Genomic DNA, 20,608 nt, shown 5'->3' on the forward strand with positions numbered 1-20,608 from the left:
CTCTGAAGAATAATAATTTGGGAATAGGAATTCATGGGTTCAGCTAGGGTAGGGCTTATCTTTTTCCTTCCTCCCCAGGTAAATGTATGCTGATAGGATTGTGGGCAATTTCACAGCCTGATCCTTTGGGATAGTTTACCCAGGTTTAACCTTCATGTGCTTCCTCCTCGAGAGGTCCAGAGGGTGGCAACATAACAGGCCTTCTCTGCAATGGCTTCCTGTCTGTGGAATGCTCTACCCAGGGAAATTCGCCTGGTGCCTTCATTATACACCTTTAGGTGCCAGGCAAAAATGTTCCTTTTATTGGGGGGTGTTATTAGGTGGTTTTTATTTTGATTATACATATTGTGGTTTTTATGTTGAGCTTTTCTGTGCCCGCCCTGAGACCTCCGGGTATGGAGTGGTATATAAATTCAATAAATAATAAAAGAATAATAATAACCATGGATGGGGCTTAGGATTGCTATGCGTTTCCTCAATAACACCTGAGGGTTATTGCAGTTTTTCACCCAAATCTGAAATGGCAATTTTAATCCAATTTACTTGGGAGCACACCCCGCTGAATAAGTAGGACTTTCTTCTGAGTTGGCATTGGTAGGGATGCACTGGAGTGCTTGCTTACAGAATGATTAGCCATCTTGCTCACTGCCTTCCCATAAATGCTTATTCAGAATAAGGTCCATTCATTTAAATGGAGCTGGCTCAAAATTAAGTGGGCTTAGAAGAGCAGCAAACAATTGCAGACTATGTTAGGTTCTGAGGGTACTAAAGCTACTACAAATTTTCCCCTCTACCACTTGAGTTCAGGAAAGTTGACACAAGAAGAAGACAGATGGACAGGTGATTGTGAGAAAGTAAAGAAGGGAATCTATTGAAGGTTACAGAAATAGGAGGCCCAGCTTCCAAGGGAGTGATAAGTTAATATGCAAGTCCTATGCATGTCTACTTAGAAATAAGGCCTATTTATTTTAATAGGACTAACTCCCAAGTAAATATGTACAGGACTGTAATTTTTATATTTCAATATTTGATTGAAGATTTATATTGTTTAGTTTCTTTTTTAAAAAAGAATTGTAAAATGGCAAGACTTTTCACATGTAGTAAACAAAATAGCATGCCAACACCTCAGCACATATGTAATAATAATAATAATAATTTTTATTTATACCCTGCCCTCCCCAGCCAAGGCCGGCCGGGCTCAGAGCGGCTTACAAGCAATAATAAAACAAGTTGAATGATTACAACTTAAAAACAAAATTAAAATACAGCATTAAAATATTGAAACATTAAAATATTACAAATGTGGAACATGTATGTATGTGACACTTGCAGTAGTGCCAATTCCGCACACTATATTCTTCTGCACCACCAGCACATCATCCACTTGTTAGAATAGTTGAAGGTCATTTTTGATCTTATGGAGATCGCTCTGGGTCCATAATAATCCCTCAGCAGCAGAGCCACCCCATTCTGAAGAGCTGTAGAAGAAAGGGGGGGAAAACAGCTTTAAAAACAAATTTTATAAGCAAAAGGGACACAAACACATATAATACTTTTTGTGTATAAGACAAGGTTTTTTATTGTAAAATAAGGTTTAAAAACTGGGGGCGTCTTATACACGGGTAGTGGGTACAAATCCCATCATCCCTAGCTAGCAGGACCATTGGTCAGGGGTGAGCTGGGGACCCAAGCTTGAGAAACACTGGACTAACCTATTGAACTCAACTTAAGATATACTAGTGAAGAGTGTTTCACAACTATAATCATCTTTGCCCTATTCCAGGATTAAATAATGGTTACTTCTGAATGTAAATTCCACATTGCACACACAGAAAACTGCCCAACAGCTGTTTTGTTGTCTGGAGGAAAGAAGGAATTCCCCTAACAAAATGCAAATACAACCAGCAAGGGACCTGCCAGTGACAGAGCAGAAACTGATATTTTAACAGAACCATCCTTGGTTAAAAAGTAAATACAGCAGAAGGTGCTTCCAGACAACTTGTTTATTCAGCGTTCATGCATCTCTGTTTGACTATATTAGGAACATTTATTCTGGATTGTTTTAAAGGGTGATAGATGATTCTGCAACAGAAAAACTGTTATCCCACACTTTCCAGAGCATTTCCCCATCACCTTCCTTACTGCAAGAAGTCAGATCTTTTGGGGAAGTGTGTTTGCTGCATAAGACTTCCAAATCAACTATAATTTTGCAAGCAGAATTCATCAAGATGTGATTTAATCCCTCCTGGACACAGTGACAGCCTGGGAACGCCCTGTGTTCAGCAGGATTTGCCATCCCTGCTTCTTTACCATCAAATTCGCAAAGTGGTCAACTGCATGTGCAAACCACAATGGAAAGTCCAGCTACAGCTTCATAAAGCTAACATCAAATCAGCCAGTAAGACAGGCAAAATCTGCCCTCCTAAAATTAACTGGCCACTGTGAGGTAAGGTTGGGGTATGCACCTACATATTGGGGTAAGTATCTCAGGTATTCCACACCCAAGATGCTTAGAGCTGGTAAACCTGCTTAAGGCTATAGCCTTAAGACACATGCCTGCTTCATGTCTGCTGTGGTTTCTAATATCTAACCCCATCAGGCCACATGTGTGTTTTCAACAAGTAGGGACAAGAAAAGGTTGAAAAGCACCTACAGCCAGATATAGTAAAGAATTCCCCTAATGCTAGAGTCAAGAGCCAATCTCATGTTCAAGCTTCTGCATAATCATAGATAAATAAGAGCATTGGAGAAAAGGTGGAATAAAAAGGTAGCAAAATAAAAAGGGCTTGCCCATGTCTCAACATGGATTGCCAAGTAACACAAATGATTTAACTGAAGATATGCAGTGGGGCTGGTCTACATATGCAGCCGAGCAAGTCTGCAGAATGCTGAGGTGGTAGAGTGGATCGTACAGCTTCAGACAGCTGATAAGGGATGCCGGTTTTGGTACCCAACCCCTCATCACAAATCACAATAAAAAACCCTACACAACTGCAAAATGACCTGCAGTTAAACAAAAACAAAAACCAAGCATGCTAGGAAGTTGCTCCCTATTGTGCTAGCATTAGGGTAGCATTAAAATTGTGAAGCCTGAAGTCTGCAGTCTGTTCTCCCACACCTGAGAACTCTACCACCTCACTCTGTCTTATGCATAGATCAGGCTGTGGTGCAAACCTGAGGAGTGAACAATACAAGCAGAATCATAGTAGAAACAGAGGACAGGCTGCATCTCCACTATAAGATGAAACAAGGTAGTTGGAAATAGCATACTGAGGCACAGGATGGCAGAATAAAATGCTTGTCACAGATGGAATGTTTCCACCTCATCACTTTCAGGGATGGGACTGGACATTTTAGTTGAGGGCTGTAGTTCAGTGGCAGCGCATCTGCTTTGCATGCAAAGCATCCCAGGTTCAATTCCTGGTATCTCCAGATAAGCTACAAATGTTCCTTGTCTGAAACTGGACAGCCACGACTAGTAGCCTGACTAATGACAGTTTCCCATGTTGTAAAATGCAGAGAACTAATAATGCTAGGACACGGGTGGCGCTGTGGGTAAAACCTCAGCGCCTAGGGCTTGCCGATCACATGGTTGGCGATTTGAATCCCCGCGGATTTGAATCCCCTGTCTTTCGGTCCCAGCTCCTGCCCACCTAGCAGTTCGAAAGCACCCCTAAGTGCAAGTAGATAAATAGGGACCGCTTACTACCAGGAAGGTAAACGGCGTTCCGTGTGCTGCGCTGGCTCGCCAGAGCAGCTTTGTCACGCTGGCCACGTGACCCAGAAGTGTCTCCGGACAGCGCTGGCCCCCGGCCTCTTAAGTGAGATGGGCGCACAACCCTAGAGTCGGACACGACTGGCCCGTACGGGCAGGGGTACCTTTACCTTTTTAATAATGCTAGACAGCAGATAAAGATGGATAGGCTCTGCACAAAGCAAACTATCTCAACACCACAGGAGAGACCTCCATCTATGACAGAAAAGGAATGCTGCTGCTTAAGTGCTAGAATGAAGGCTGCTTCCTGCTGCAAGGCCCACTTCAACCTGGCCCACGGGGGTGGGGCCCACACTCACTTGAACAGCGAAGAGGCTCCTGGGAGGCGGAGGGACATTGCTGGAACAACTCTTGGGTTGGGGCAACTGGATAAAATGTTTTGAACGGTTCTACTTTTGGTTCCTCTGTTTCATTTTTGTCGGGTTGGTGTTGGTTAAATGTTTAGTTGGAGTTGGTGGTTACTTTAATTTGGGTATAACTGCAAACTGTTTATTATTGTTGTTATTGGCTTGTCGCTTGTGTAGGAGATTTTGTTCTTAATGTTTGATGTTTTGTTTTTTTATATACCCAGCCAGATGGGTGGGATATAAATTTTATATTATTATTATTAGCCTCAGTGAGCATTGCCACTAAGGTAGTCACTTGCAGTCCAGTGTCATTGGGAGAGGCACAGCACTGACTACACTTGTCATAAACTGGACATCATGCTCTTTGAAATTAAAGCACAAAGAGTTTTGCCCCTTTCTAGGGCCTGTGTGCCCCTTAAATCTGCTCTAGGGTTTTCCCCAACCCTGTGGAGACTGAGGGATGTCCCCATGCAGAAATCCTTGCACAGACATGTTAGTTAGACAGCATCTGGGGCTTCTGCAACATCTCTTTGAGTAAGTTATAGCCCGGGTAAAGCAAGGCACTTTGTGGAAGTGAGGTTTCTGCCCATCCTCCAAGTTGCAGGCATCAACAGCTCCCTTCCATGGTGATTTATTTCAGAAATCAGCTGCTTCCTGTACATCATTTAAGCCCTTCCTTTTTTGCCCGCAAAAACAGTTGGGGGAAGACAGAGGGGGTAAACCCATCCTCCTCACCACACAGGGAGGTGCAAAGTCTGTGAGAAAAAGAAACAGAGGAGCCAAGGTCCTTAAATTTCCCACTCAGCCCACAGGGGCTTAGTTCTTAAAAGAGACCTCATAACCAGAGTAACCTCTTTCCTTTCCCTTCCTCAAATAGACACATGCGACCACAAAATTCACACCTCATTGCTAAAGCAAGACCTCATGCTTCTCTTTTGCACTCTCACAGCAGCAGCAGAAGAAGCCTCAAACAGTGACGTAAATCAAACCTCAAGGTGGGGGAAAGAAAGGCAGAAAGAGAGAGCATCACATACCCTAAGAGGGATGGTGTTTTGAAATGGACTCAAGATAAAAACAAAGAACTCTCGTTAGTCAGTCTATGTTTAGAAACTGAATGGTGGAGGGGGTTTCTGCTACTTATGCAACTGAGGGATGACTGGAAGACAACAGAGAAGAATCTGTAGGTATGAAGAAAAAGGTCAGTGCTATTAACAAATGCATTTATGCTGGTTATGTCCAAACTGAAGCAGACTCATTACTGCTCTTATAATATCCCTGCAAAGCAGGTCACTATTATTATCTTCATGTTGCTGATTGGGATGAAGGGACAGGGTGCTTTCATGGCAAAGGTGAAGTTCAATCCAGATGTTCTGCCACTCTTAGCTCCATTTCTTGGCCACTGTACTTAAGCCAACCCTGTGGTTATTATATTGGTTGTGGCAACTACCACAGAAGTGAATGCTTGGGTGTTCTGTATGCAGTCTGGTTGGAGATGTTCTAAGGCAGGGCCTTCTCAGGAGTGGTTCCCTGTTTGTGGAATCCCCTTCCTGATGAGGTGCACCTGTCTACCTTGTTATTAATGGTCAGGAGGGATTTAAAAACATTTGTTTTTAACAAAACTTCCTTACCCAGCATTGGGTGGCTGAAAGAGATTGTTCCCAGCAATCTTGAAATGATTAGCCATCATTTAAATATGTAACTGTTTTGATACATTCTTAACCTTTTAACATGTTCTGAGTTTAATTTTTAATTCTATTGTTTTGCTACTTCAATACTTGCAGCACTGGATGCTTTCTGGTAGAAGGATGGGATGAAGATTTAATTAAGAACCAAAAGCCCATCTAGTCCAGCAATCTGTTCTCAACTATAGCTACTCAATATGCTTCAAAAGGAAGCAGAAAAGCAGAACTGGACCACAAGAATACCCGTTATCAGTCATTAATGATAATAATTTGCCTGCTTCCCGATTATACATCCCCAGAGGTAAAGGGAAAGATAAATGACCCCTGGGTGGGCAAGTCCAGTCAAAGGCGACTATGGAGTGCGGCGCTCATCTTGCTTTCAGGCTGAGGTAGCCAGCGTTTGTCCAGACAGCTTTCTGGGTCATGTGGCCAGCATGACTAAACTGCTTCTGGCGCAACGTTACACCGTGATGAGTCTCAGAGTGTACGGAAACACCATTTACCTTCCTGCCACAGTGGTACCTATTTATATTTTGAACTGCTAGGTTGGCAGAAGCTGGGACAGAGCAACAGGAGCTCACCCTCTTGCGTGGATTCAAACCACCAACATTCTGATCGGCAAGCCCAAGTGGCTCAGTGGTTTAGGCCACAGCACTACCCACATCCCCAGAACAGCAAGGGGGAGGTTCAACAGCAAGACAGCATAAATAAAATAAAATAAATGCACACACTGGAGTGCCCCAGGGCTATCTGCTCCTCCATCCTTGCTGCTGGCAAAAAAAATCTACTTGGAAGGGCGAGAGAGGCAAACTGCCCTCTTCAACAATTGTTCCCGCTCACCATTCTTGACAAAGGAGCAGCATCTTCATGCTCCTTCAGATGGATCTAGTATTGCATGAATATTGCACTAAAAATGGTAGATGTATGAATATTGCCGAACTGGGGCACGCAACCATTTCTGATCATCTAGAAAAGCTCAATTTGGATGTCAACTATTTTCTGTACATCTCTGCCTTCAGTTGTGTGTCAAACAATTCTGCCCTCGCCACACACCAACAGGAAGAAATCAACACCACAGCAGGATCAGAGTTAGAACAGTTAAGCAAGTGGGACAGGAGTGGCTATAAATGGCTACAATTGGAGCAGCTGCTGTGGCAACTGACATTATTGCTCTGGTGACAAAATGATGGAAGTTCACAGCACTGGCTCAAATGGACAATTAGGAGCCACCCTGCTGGAAACATCCAACTTTGGGGTAAAAAACTAACCATAAATAGAAGGCCTGCTGCAGAGACCTAAAATAGATGCCAGCCAATCTAGTGTTCAGATTAGTGTTCAATCAAGTGATCAGACCTCTGGAACAATTTTGTAGCAAAGACTCTATTGTAACATACGCTATTCCCCAATCCTATCTTTAGGGCAAGAAAAATATTTGTAACTTGGGCTGTTAAAGGTAAAGGGACCCCTCACCATTAGGTCCACTTGTGACCGACTCTGGGGTTGTGGCGCTCATCTCGCTTTATTAGCTGAGGGAGCCGGCGTACAGCTTCCGGGTCATGTGGCCAGCATGACTAAGCTGCTTCTGGCGAACCAGAGCAGTGCACGAAAACGCCATTTACCTTCCTGCCGTATTTTTTGCTCTATAAGATGCACCATAAGACACACCTAGTTTTTGGAGGAAGAAAACAAGGGGGGGGGGAATTCTGAATCTCAGAAGCCAGAACAACAAGAGGGATCGCTGCGCAGCGAAAGCAGCGATCCCTCTTGCTGTTCTGGCTTCTGGGATAGCTGCGCAGCCTGCATTCGCTCCATAAGACACACACACATTTCCCCTTACTTTTTAGGAGGGAAAAAGTGAGTCTTATAGAGCAGAAAATACAGTATTTATCTACTTGCACTTTGACATGCTTTCAAACTGCTAGGTTGGCAGAAGCAGGGACCGAGCAACGGAAGCTCACCCCGTCGCGGGGATTCAAACTGCCGACCTCCTGATCAGCAAGTCCTAGGCTCTGTGGTTTAACCCACAGCGCCACCCGCGTCCCTTAACCTGGGCTGTTACCAGATTGCAGAAGTCTGAACCACACAAGTTTTTTTAATCAATTTGCTTAATAAATAGGAGTGAACATGGATAGAAACTAATATTCAAATGCTGTTTATTTATGGTCTACCAACCACAGATAAAATAAAAAGTTACAGAATGTGAAGCATTTAAGATGGCTAAAAGCAGAAAAAGCTATCAAAGATTGCTACATTTATGAATTTTGCAACTTGCTCCATCATTCAAAAAGTTCAAGCCCTCCATGAAAGTGGTCAAGAGAAATCCTGAAGGGCATTCAATGAAGGACTGTGTAATGGGGCATATCAGTTCCTATGTACACTTGTAAAAATGCTTTAAAAAAAGAACAGGTAAAACAAAATATATGTCTTTGTTGTTGAAAGTGCACAATCTTTTACTTATAGGAGCTTTGTAATATATACCCCGTAGAAGCTTTGAGGATAAAGCATTCGTCTGAGCCAAGGAAAAATGTTTTCTGTATTTAGGAACAGACAGAAACTTTAAATAAGGCATCCCATTCCTAGAATTAGGACAAAGTTAACCAAACAATTGGGTTAAGGCCTCTGGGCTCCTGAAGGTCAATATCATTTCATATGACAAATATTTATTGAATATATAAATTGTTCAGACTATTGCGGTAATCCACCCAGCACTCATGAGAAAATGTGGTGTGATCTCAGAGTAATCAAATGAAACTTTAACATATGGCATAATATAATAATAATAATTTTGTCAGAACTAACTATTTGTTGTTTACTGTTGTAGCAATTGTTTTTCTCAAAATTTAAAGGGTGGGTAGAGTTTGGGAATCCAAAGGGTATATAAATATAGTTTGTTTTATTTTTACTTTGCTTTGCTATTGGTATGGAAATTGGGAAATACGTGGAAGGGAAATTTTGGTCAACTTTAGGAAAAATGTTTAAAATGTTTAAGAAAAAATAATGAGGTATAGATATTGATGTGTAAATTTGGTTAAGTTAAAATTGATTTATTTTTTTAAATGGCTAAATTAAATGAAAATAAGGTTTGTAAATATAAATTGAGGAAATGGAAGAAAGAAGAAAAATAAAATAATAATATGTTAGAATAAATTAAATTAAGTTAAAATGGAGAAGTAAATTAAGGATTTGATGAGCCAATAATTTAAATTGGAATACAAGAAGGGGAGGTGTGAGGAGGTCTGAGAAACAAGTTAAAAGAAAATAAGTATTTGAACTTTCAGGTGTTTTTAATTGTTTTTATTTTTAAGTTTTGGATTTTTGGATTTTTTTGTTTATTTTTGTCTTTGTTGTTATATGTGTTGTTCTTTTTTGAAAATGCTAATAAATATTCATTTAAAAACAAAAACAAAATTTATCTTCTGTACCGTGAAAATAAATAAAATCATTATTTTAAAAAATATGATTCTATATAACAATATACTTGGCTTGCTCACCGTTCATGGGTCAGCTTAGCCAAATACCATCTTCACCTACCTGGTGCCCTTTTGACACTTTGGACTATGACTGCTGCCAGCTTCAACTTAGCACATGTGTGCTGGCTGGAATTGATAGATGTAGTCCAAAACATATGGGGGACACCAGATTGGGTAAGGCTGGGCAGTTCCTTCACATGAAGGAAAAGAGTGCCTTTAAAGAAAAGTGGAAAACATGTAGGCCCCAGTTCAAGTAACACAGCATGCTGGCTAAGCCCAGTACAAGGGCTTCTGCTAGCGTAATGGTGCTTTCTCTCCACTCCTTGCCTGTATTTGCTCTGGAGGGTTGGCGAGACCCCCTGAACAGTGCACAGGGAGAAAGCAGGGGATCATTCTGTCTGGCAGAACTGCTAGCATGGACAGAAGATCAGATGAGTGTGGCACTGAATTGCTCTCATACTGTTTTTGTATGTTACATACAGGGGTTGCCGCAGATACAATTCTGTATCTGCAGAATTGCTCAACACCTACTTTGCCTCTGTCTTCACCCAAAAGGAAAGCAATGCCCAACCTGATGATAACAGAATAAATGATGCAAGTAGGGAGCTGAAGCCCAAGATAGGAAACAGGTCATAAAGGAACATCTAGCTACGTTAAATGAATTCAAATCTCCAGGGCCTGGTCAGCTGCACCCAAGGGTACTAACGGAGCTCATGAATGTAATCTCAGAGCCTCTGCCTATAATATTTGAGAATTCTTGGAGAATAGGTGAGGTCCTTGTAGACTAGAGGTGGAGAGATGTTGTCCCTCTCTTCAAAATGCGGAAAAAGAAGAAGACCCAGGTATCTACTAACCAGGAAAGGGTCTAGAACAAATAATTAAATGGTCAATTATGAGTACTAATACCCAGCATGGATTTCTCAAAAACAAGTCATGCCAAACACATCTCATTTCTTTTTTCAATAAGTTACAAGCTTGGTAGATCAGGTGAATGCTGTGTACATAGTGTATCTTGATTTCAGTAATGCTTTTGCAGAGAAGCTGATAAAATGTGGGCTAGATGAGATAACTCTTAGGTTGATTTGTAATTGGCTGTCTGTCTGAACCAAAGAGTGCTGTCCTGGGCCCGTTGCTGTAATAGTACCAGTCTTTTCTTCCTTGGTCAGACCCCATTGGGAGTACTGGGTCCAGTTCTGGGTGCCACAATTTAAGAAGGATAGTGACAAGCTGGAATGTGTGCAGAGGAGGGCATCCAAGATGAACAAGGGTCTGGAAACCAAGCTGTATGAGGAATGGTTGAGGGAGTTGGGTATGTTTAGCCAGGAAAAGAGGAGACTGAGAGTAGCCATGATAGCCATCTTCAAATATCTCAAGGGCTTTTGGGTGGTAAGAGCTGTTTGACAGTGGAATAGAATGGTCTCTCTTGGCAAGCGGTGGACTCTCCTTCATCGGAGGTTTTTAGGCAGAAGCTGGATAGCCAATGGCTTTAAGCTACAAGAAAGGAGATTCTGACAAAAGATCAGGAAGAACTTTTTAAGGTTGGGTGGCCATCTGTCCTGGATGCTTTATTCCTGCATTGCAGGAGATTGGATTACATGATACTCAGGGTCTCTTCCAACTCTAAGATTCTACAACATCTGCTAAGGTGTCACTTGCAGTTTTTAGCAAATACTAGACTGCAGACAGGCTTTGAACTTCAGCTTCAGTTTAACTGCTGTAAAACATCCAAAGTCCAATGTGCTGCATAAACAATGCTACAAATTTTCACTCAGCATTGCATCCACAATTAGCCCTTGCTTTCCTCCTACTTCCTTTGGAGCTAGAGAGGTGGCCAAAGATCTTCCCTGTAGTCGCAGTGGGATTCCTGTCTCTTCCCCAGCTCCAATGTTGGGAGAAAGGCTGGTGGAGGCTTTTTTTGTCACTGTATTGCTAAAGTGCTTAGAAAAAGGATGGGCAGAAGCTAGATTTGAATCTACAGTAGTTTATCAAATTTCTGTCCCACCCTTTACATCAGTTTGAGTTGGTGGATCTCAAAACTCTAGCAAAAAACAAAAGTTGACCTCCTAAGTCAATCCTAATCTAGAAAGCCTCAATCACACAGAGCCAAACAAGCAACCTCCCAACACACATTTTCAGCACCAAACTGAACATAAAAAGAGTCCTGCTAGATCAGGCCAAAGGCCTATATAATCCAGCACCCTGTATTCACAATGGCCAACCAGATGCCAAGCAGGACCTGAGTCCCATTCTCCCCTCCTGCAGTTTTCAGCTGCTGGTAAGTAGTTTATTTTTTAAAAAATTGAGGGGACTGGAGGAAGGTTGGGTTATTAAAACATCTGTTAAAATGAACAAATATGCGTAACATCCCTGAGTCTATCTGCACAGGCGAAGGACAAAGAACATATGATGCTGTTTTATTCCTGGAAAGTTAAGCAAGTGCAGATGGGGAAGCTGTCTGGGTGACAGACATTCAAGGAAACACGTGGAAGCTACTCTAAGCTACTTGGAGTAAAGAGCAGTTCCTAAGAAATGAACCAAGTGAAAGGGAAAAGTAATGTTCAAAACCCAGCTTAGAGAGACATAAAGAACAAAACATCACACATTGTCAATTCACAGCCTGTGCCATTCCCATGGATTTTATTACATTTTCTCTGATCCTCCCCAATATAGCATCCACAGCGCACACCCTCCACACCTTCTGATGTCTTAACAACCCCCCTGTGAGGTATGTTAAGGTAAGAGAAAGACAGGCCTGTGCGTTTCATGGTGGAGACAAGATCAAGCCTTTCATCTCTTTTATTTAGCAATGCAAGGGCCCATCCAGGCCTCAGTATGTTACTCACGTGGCACTGGGGGTGCTATTCCTGCCTCCATCCATCAGCTGGTCGTGTGTCAACATCACAGAGTAGTTCTCCACCAGCAGGTTGTCAGGGTCATCTGATTGGTCAGGCAATTTCCCCAAGGGATAATTTCCCCACTTCACCCAATCTGTGAGAGAAGACACAGATAATTCAGCACGATCAAATGCCTTTCACCTGGGGTTAGTATGTTCATACGGACTATGAACAAAATGTGGTACAATATTATTGCAACCACAGAGCCTAGGACTAGCCGATCAGAAGGTTGGCAGTTCGAATCCCCATGACGGGGTGAGCTCCCATTGCTCGGTTCCTGCTCCTGCCAACCTAGCAGTTCGAAAGCACGTCAAAATGAAAGTAGATAAATAGGTACCACTCCGGCGGGAAGGTAAACGGCGTTTCCGTGCACTGCTCTGCTTTGCCAGAAGCGGCTTAGTCATGCTGGCCGCATGACCCGGAAGCTGTACGCCGGCTCCCTCAGCCAATAAAGCGAGATGAGCGCCGCAACCCCAGAGTCAGTCACGACTGGACCTATTGGTCAGGGGTCCCTTTACCTTTACACTGGGGTTCGGTTTCAAGGGTTCTGAATATACATGAAAAGCATGTATACCCAAACCCCTGGAACGGCTAAGGACTGCAATACCTCAAGGACTGCCTCTTCCCATATGATCATCTTCTCAGGCCCTTCTTTGTGTGCCTCCTCTTCGAGGTCCAGAGGGTAGCAACATGAGAACGGGCCTTCTCTGCAGCGCCTCCCCGTCTATGGAATGCTCTCTTTAGGGAAGTTCATTATACACCTTTGGGCACCAGGCAAAAACGTTCCTTTTTAACCAGGCCTTTGGTTGATCTTATTGACATCCAACACCCTTTTAGAATGTCGCTTGGAGGGGTTGTGTGTAATTGCTTTTGGTTTGATTTTATATGTTGTGGTCTTGTTGTGAACCGCCCTGAGACCTCTGGGTATAAACCACCCAGCAGCTAGTGGTTGGGGGGGAGGGGGGGCCTTGCCCAGCAAGCTTAAAAGCTCTTTATGTGTGGGGTAACCCAAGTGGAGCTTTTAAACTCTCTGCCCTGCTTGGATTTAACTTGCATAATTTCAACCAGCTTGCCTTCAACTGAAACTGAGCAAATTAAATATGTGTAAGATGTGATCATGCTGTATTCCCGGTTTTTCCTCTCCCCAGAGATCAACGTGGGTTAGAATTGAGTTAAAATGTAAGTATGTTTTACGATGGATGGGAAACCTCTTTCAGTCCGAAGGCCACAATCCCTCACAGGCATCCTTCTGGTGTCACATGCCAGTGATAGGTGGGTCTGGAGGCAAAATTGCGTGAAGCCACTTTTTGCATGGCTGGAATGTCTCCTACTCCATGAACTCAGAGGTTGCACACCCATTCCTCTCTATCCTCCATCCAGGCAAGCAATGAACATTGCAGCCAGGCAAAAGCAGGGCTGGTGTGGCCTGGGGAAGGTTCATGGCCTGCAGATGGTCTTCTGGGGGTCATATTTGCCCTTTGGGCTTGAAGTTCCTGATCTCTGCTTCAGAACATCAATAATCGTCAACCCTTCCAAACAAGCACTGAGAGACCAACTTCTTAACATATACAGCCTATGCATGGAGATAATAAATAAATAATAATAATAATAACAATAAATTATACCCCACCCATCTGGCTGCATTGCAGCCCACCTTATGGCAGGCTGCAACTCTACACTGGGTTAGCTTCAGAGTGAGACTTGCATCACTCTAGCCTTGATCTAGCTTGTTTCATAGCCTGGAGCTCCCCAGAAGTCAAAGAGACCAATTGGGCTCCACAATGTTGGAGAGGATGCTCAGGAACAATCATGCCAACTATTCATTTCATCGACAATCCTGGATTGTCAGCTTTCTTAGCTGGAAATCCCCCAGATCATTCAAGAAACACACACAGTTCCATTAGTTTCTAAAGATGGGTTACCCCATCTTTAGGTGGGAACTACCAGTGTCAGTCCAAAACCTACCCAATTATGGTCTGACCTTGACAAGGGAGTTCATTGCACACTCACACAAATCCTTGGGTCCTTCCCTCATATCATTTCGAGCAAAGGATATATTTCCCTCATATCATTTTGATAAATGATATTTCCCTCATATCATTTCGAGCAAAGACCATATCAAGGGTCCAATGTATTGGACCAATGGTCTAGATGACAACTTTGACAATCTGTTTCTTCAGCAGAGCAGGGCAGCAAATGCAGAGTAGTGTGGTTCTACTTGACCCCCCCCCCACTTTGTCAGTTGGATACAAACTTATATGTTGAGTTGCCCACAAACATCTACCGTACTTTTCGGACCATAACACGCAGTTCCCTCCCCCCTAAAAGATAAAGGGAAATGTGTGTGCGTGTTATGGAGCGAATGCAGGTGGGAGGAGCCGCTCTTGCTGGCTTTTCTGCAGCCTCTCCTCTCCTCCTCCGTCCCTGGGAGGGAAGCCGGCAACAGCTGAGCGCAGCCTCTGCCTGCTTGCTGGCTTTTCTGCAGCCTCTCCTCTCCTCCTACTCTATGGCTTTTCTGCAGCCTCTCCTCTCCTCCTACTCTATGGCTTTTCTGCAGCCTCTCCTCTCCTCCTACTCTATGGCTTTTCTGCAGCCTCTCCTCTCCTCCGTCGCTGGGAGGTAAGCCGGCAACAGCTGAGCGCATTCAGATTCTCAGTGTCTGCCTGCTCTATGGCTCTCCCTTACACACATGTAAGCAGCTCTGCTTTCTTTACAATGAACCGGAAGGAGGGACAAAGAGGGCATCCCTTTCCGTCCATTCCCCAGCACCTCACCGGTAAATTCAAACAAAGCGGCTTACAAGGCTCGTGTCCCTGTGTCTCCTCCTCTTTTTGCTCCCGTTCGAGGCAAGACAGCTGCACAAATGTGAGTTCCCCCTCTCTCTTCCTTCGCTCCCTCCCTTCCTCTTCCAACTTCAAACAATATTGGGGGGCAGCCAGGTAAGCCCCACCTCACATACCATAATGGGGGGTGGGGGATGACTCCCTCAAATATTTAATGGGGGGGTGAAGGCAACCTAGGCCCATAGGAGTTGGCTGCTTTGCCTAGGACAAATGTGAGCTCTCCCTCCATCTTCCAACTTCAATAAAATATTGGGGGGGGGCAGGTACAGGTAAGCCCCATCTCACAGACTGCAATGATCTCAAGACAAAGTGCATGCACACTGGTACCTTATATGAATGGCAATGCCCATTGGCATGGGGGGAGGATGACTCCCTCAAATATTAATGGGGGGGAGGCACCTAGGCCTATAGGAGTTGGCTGCTTTGCCTAGGAGAAATGTGAGCTCCCCCCCCTTCCTTCATCACTGTATTGGAGATACCATACATTACTGACAGTTCCTTCATCATTTTCTTGCAGAAAACTGTACCGGTATTTTCTTGCAGAAAACCTCCCCTGTTCTGATAAGGATGATAAAGCAGAGAATATAAGATTCCTTTTAAACTAGAGGTAGTAAAATATGCTAAGGAGCATGGAAACAGAGCAGCAGAGAGACATTTTGGGCCACCTCCAACAGAAAGAATGATAAGAGATTGGAGGAAACAGGAGGATCAGCTGCAAAAAGCAGATAAAAATAAGCACACTTTTCGTGGACATGTTGCAAAGTGGCCACAGTTGGACATTTGATTCAGAATATTTTTTTTCTTGTTTTCCTCCTCTAAAAACTACGTGCGTGTTATGGTCAGGTGCGTGTTATAGAGCGAAAAATACGGTAATTGATGCAGTGAATGAGGTGCAGATCAGTTCTGAGCTGTAAACACACTTCAGACTGAGCCATGATTATTTCTGGATAAACCAGCTCAAAATATTCTCACCATTCCACCCCCCAAAAGAAAACAAATGTGTGGGTGAGACACACACACAGAGAGAGAGAGAGAGAGAGAGAGAGAGAGAGAGAGAGAGAGAGAGAAAGAGGGGAAGGAGGGAGAGAGAATGAATGAATTTGGGTAGTTTCTAAATGAGTGGAGCATTGAAAGCAGATTTTTAATATCTCTTTGGGGCATGTCTAACACATTTCTGGAAACTTATTGGGCAACACACTGGGTAACTGCCTGGGAAACTCAATGTGTACTACTTGAGCAATAAGAAAATTAAAAAGATTATTAGAGAGAGCTGGAATTAATACTAAATCTAGTAACAGGTGCTTGAATGAGGCTGACTCAGCCTAGGGGAAAAAACAAGCAACATTCATAGCTCAGAATGATTCTCACAAGCCTGGGCATTTTGCACTGAAGACTAGACTGACGCAGAGAATATTTTCTTTTTTTAACATTAGAACTCAGCATCATCCAAAGAAATTGAATGGGCCACTCAACACACAAATTAACTTATAGTACTGCACCTGGGGTCCTGCAGGCAAAGCAGATATTCTACCACTGATAACTTACAAGAGAGGGTCCTCTTTCTCTCCCTCCACCAACTCATCCCCCCCATGTGATTTTATCACCTCAGAACATACGTAGGAAGCTGCCTTGTGCCAAATCAGACCATTAGTCCACTGTCTAAAGCAACAGCTTTCTAGGTAGAAAGCTTACCCAGGTAGGCCTGGGTATTTTCCAGGCCTACCTAGAGATGCCTGGGAATGAACATGGGAATTTTTGAATGCCAAGCATGTGTTCTACCCTCCATAGCTCCTGCAAAGTTCTATTTCCTCTGATGCAGCAAAGGCCCCTGCTATGCAAAGAATGAAACTGTGGGCTCAAGTGTCTCTGAATCACAGGTGCTTAGTTCCACCCTTTTCTATCTCCACTCAACTGTTTGGCTGTAAGTCGCTTTGGGCTGCCCAGGGTAAGAGGAAGTGACTCACAAATCCAATAATAATATTAACAGTCACCACTGCCACTACCACCATTCCACATACTTGCAACTACTAATCATTATGTGTACAGATACTCAAGACAATGCCAGATGTAAGGCTGGAGACACTTCAGACTGCTTCTTGTTTCTTCCCTTCCCCAGCAAACCAAAAGGCAATTTTTACCTGGGCTGACCTGCCAGACCGACCCAAGCAGAAGCATCTTTCTCTCATCAAGATATCCAGGGTAGATATGTGCTGCCTGAGCTTCTCCCTCTTCCTCCTCCATCTCTTCTTCTTCTTCAATATCTCCCAGCGGCCACTCATGCTTTGTAGTTCTTTTGGCAAGCCCTCTGGCCATATTGCTCTGCTTCACTTGCCACTGTAAGCTCTCCACAGTATAAATAGGCTGCTTGCGGAGTTCTGGGATTGAGCCTGGGCTGGGAACGGTGTCCTCTTGGGTGTAAATAGAGGTGAGGTAGAGAAGCAATTCCTTGGAATCTGGAGGCAAAGGCTGATCCAATTTTTCCAGAATCCTGAGCCCGGAAAGAGAGACATGTGGAGAGAGTGTGATGCAAGGGCAGAACAACTGCTTTCAAATGAGTTGGCCAAAGCAAGTTAGTGTTTAAGAAGCCAGCTGGGCATAATAGGTGCCAATAAATTCCATACCTGCGAGTTTTATTTCCCTATCTCAGTGTGGAGCACACCAAACCACCACACTCCTTGCAAGTGCACCACACTCTCATGTGAACCCAAGCACAGCACTAAGCAAGATCAACTTGAGAAAGTGCAAGGGACAGAGAAAGGGAGGCTTGGAAGGCTTCATTTGATACCCAGGCCTGAGGATCCCCATCTCTGGCCTAGGGTTTTTAAGTGCTAAGGTATTTAGAATACTTCAAGTAAAAAGTCCCATCTCTTACCTGTGTCCACAGGGCAATGAGGAGCCAGTTCAGAGGCTGAAGTATTGGCTGCAAATCATGTTGGTTTCCTGAACTGACTCTTCTGCACTAACACCCTGAAGCCCAGGTCTCCACCACCGTGCATATTCCAGTGAATGGCTTACATACTTACATGTGCATGAGATGAAGACTCGCCCAGCATGTAGCTTCTAGGCAACAATCAAGGAGTTTTTGCCACTGCAGTGAAACATTTTGAAGAAATGGCTCCGGGGTGCTTTCGCTATTTGTGTGGGAATGCATTGACTTTTTCTCTTCACGCAGAACCATGAAAGAAGAAGAAAAGAGACACTTAGCTGGCAAAGAAAGAGTGTGTAATCAAATGAGTTGGATTTGAAAAAGGAAGGTCTGGGTCAAAATTCCATATCTGCCATAATGTGGCTTTGGGAAAGTGTCACTTTGTCTCAGCCCCAGTTGTCTTATCTGTAAAATGGAGCCAAGAGTAGCTGATTTAACAGTATGTGTTTTAAAACAGAAAAACAAGTAGATGGAGAGCCAGTTTCGAGAAAACCTCAAGGAGCAGGTTTGTCAAATTTTACTAACAGAACAAGGCATTGGTGGGAGCCAGACTGATCAGAACAACAGCAGTTCAATTGCCGTCTAACAGATGGCTTTAAATGGTGATTAGACAAATTCATAGGGGCCAGTTCTATCAAAGGCTATTTGTCAAGTGGAACTTCCATAATCAGAAACAGCCACTTTGAATACCAGTTGTTGTGAGGGACAGCCATTGCTTTCATGCTCTGCTCATAGACTCCTTCGGAAGTTAGTCCCTGCTAAAATAAGAATGTTAGACTAGATGAATCTTTGGTTCAGTGCAGGACTATCCTTGTGTTCCAATTCTTGAGGCTTAAGCAAAAGGTATCATTAAAAGGAAGAAAATGAGGGTGTAGAAAAGAGCCCTACAAGGAGAGCAACTCCTTTCCAGATTTATAGTAAATGTGACATTGCTAGGTTTTCCCATTCGCTAGATCCCACAAAACTGCAAATGTAGTTGGCAAGGAACATTAATTCACACTAATGTGTGAATTAACACATTAATGTGTTTCCTCAACCTTCAAGGCTGCGTACGCAGAAAGTCATGGTCACCTGTATTCTACTTATTCTATTTGTCTTTTTTGTATGTGGTATATAAACACAAAATAAATAGCAAAAAATATTTTTTTCATATTGGTTTGCATGTTTTAGATCAGCCTTCCTCAACCTGGTACCCTTCAGAAGTTCTGGCCTCCCACTCTCATGGCTGATAGAAACAGTCATCAAAATTTCTGGTGGGTACCAGGCTGGGGACAGTTACCTTAAATGTTTATTATTATTTGTTTTATTACATTTATATCCCACCTTTACTCCATGGAGCTCAAGGTGGCATACTTAAGTTCTCCTCCCCCCTCCCCCTTTTTATCCTGTGTGGTAGGTTAAGCTGAGAGCGAGTAACTGGCCCAAGTGAGCTTCACTGCTGAGTGGAGACTAGAACTCTGATCTCCCAGGTCCTAGCCCAACTCTGTAGCCACTACACTACCCTGGTTCTCAAAAAATGTTGCTGTTGATGATGAGGATTAAACAGCACTTTCTGTTGCTTTTTATTCCTGCAAAGGGTACAATACTCACTTGATGGTGCGCTGGTCTCTAAAATTTTTGTGAGCCACCTGATGAGATAGTCTGACCGGAGTTCGGTAATCGATAAGAATTTCTTCAGCTCACAGAACAGCATCTCGGCCAGAGTCTGTGTGAAGTCTCTAGAGTGCAGGCCCCTCAGGAGGGGGTACCAGAAGCAACCAAAAGACTGAGGGATTCTAAAATCCCAATCCGTGGTTTCTACACCACCACCATGGGGAGAGAGGAAAAAAGTTATTCAAACAACAACAATCAGGTAATATATTGAACACCACCAAATTCCCTTAATTTTCCTCAAGTTTTAAAGTTATATTTCTGCATGATTATTGTTACTACTGTTATCAGCAGGAGGGTGTAGAACCACAATCATAAGGCTGTATCCAATGCTAACTCTACTCAAAGCAGAGTCACTGAAATTGATAGACATGATTAACTCAATTTCATTAATTTGAAAAGGCAAGGTGCAGGGCAGTTTACTACTTTCTCAATCTGTCTTTGCCCCCTCCCCACATTCCACATAATTTTTGACTATGATGGCAACCGGAAGCTATTAATTTATATTACTTAAAAATGGTAATACGGTTTCCAGTTTGTTAGGATGTAGCACAGATCTGTTTTATTTATTTTGAGTGGTCAACTGCTGAAACCATGTGCACACATCTGTCAGCCAAAAGAAAAGAGAAATCTAGAGCACTAACCTAGATGTTCAATATTCAAGATGTTCAGCTCTTCCGTGGTTGGGATGAGAAAGCCATCATCAAGCAACACTTCGATCATAGCCTCCCTAGAGTCATTACAAATCTCAGTGAGTTTCCTTCCTTCCGCTCTAACACTCCGTATGAGCACCAGTCACCATTGGTATAACCCAACATTCTTCAATTGTGCTTATTTAATGCCAAACCATTAGAAAGAACAAGGCTTGAGTAGATTGCACACTTCCTCCTTCCCTTCTGATCTTGGTGTAGCTATTAACCTTAGTTCATTGTTACATTCCAATGGCCAAATGACTGTTTGCACCTGCCTACAAACTAGGATCCAATCACAAACCAGAATTTCTTTTCATCTTCATATGCTA

The 20,608-nt window shown here is 43.3% G+C and overlaps 1 protein-coding gene across 1 annotated transcript in view; it reads right to left on the reverse strand.

The window, feature by feature from the left end:
- Positions 1–1,137: 1,137 nt before the first annotated feature.
- LAS1L (LAS1 like ribosome biogenesis factor) overlaps positions 1,138–20,608 on the reverse strand; it is a 46,504-nt gene continuing 27,033 nt past the window's right edge. Inside the window, exons 9-14 of the mRNA XM_081897416.1 lie at positions 20,232–20,317; positions 19,528–19,734; positions 18,035–18,173; positions 17,150–17,499; positions 12,118–12,262; positions 1,138–1,478 (exon numbers count right to left, since the gene is read on the reverse strand). Coding sequence (XP_081753542.1) covers positions 1,388–1,478; positions 12,118–12,262; positions 17,150–17,499; positions 18,035–18,173; positions 19,528–19,734; positions 20,232–20,317 — 1,018 coding nt within the window. The 3' untranslated portion in view covers positions 1,138–1,387. The remainder of the gene's footprint in view (positions 1,479–12,117; positions 12,263–17,149; positions 17,500–18,034; positions 18,174–19,527; positions 19,735–20,231; positions 20,318–20,608) is intronic.

Source organism: Podarcis melisellensis, assembly GCF_964234715.1.
Source record: "Podarcis melisellensis genome assembly, chromosome: Z".
In the NCBI taxonomy this organism is placed as follows: domain Eukaryota; kingdom Metazoa; phylum Chordata; class Lepidosauria; order Squamata; family Lacertidae; genus Podarcis; species Podarcis melisellensis.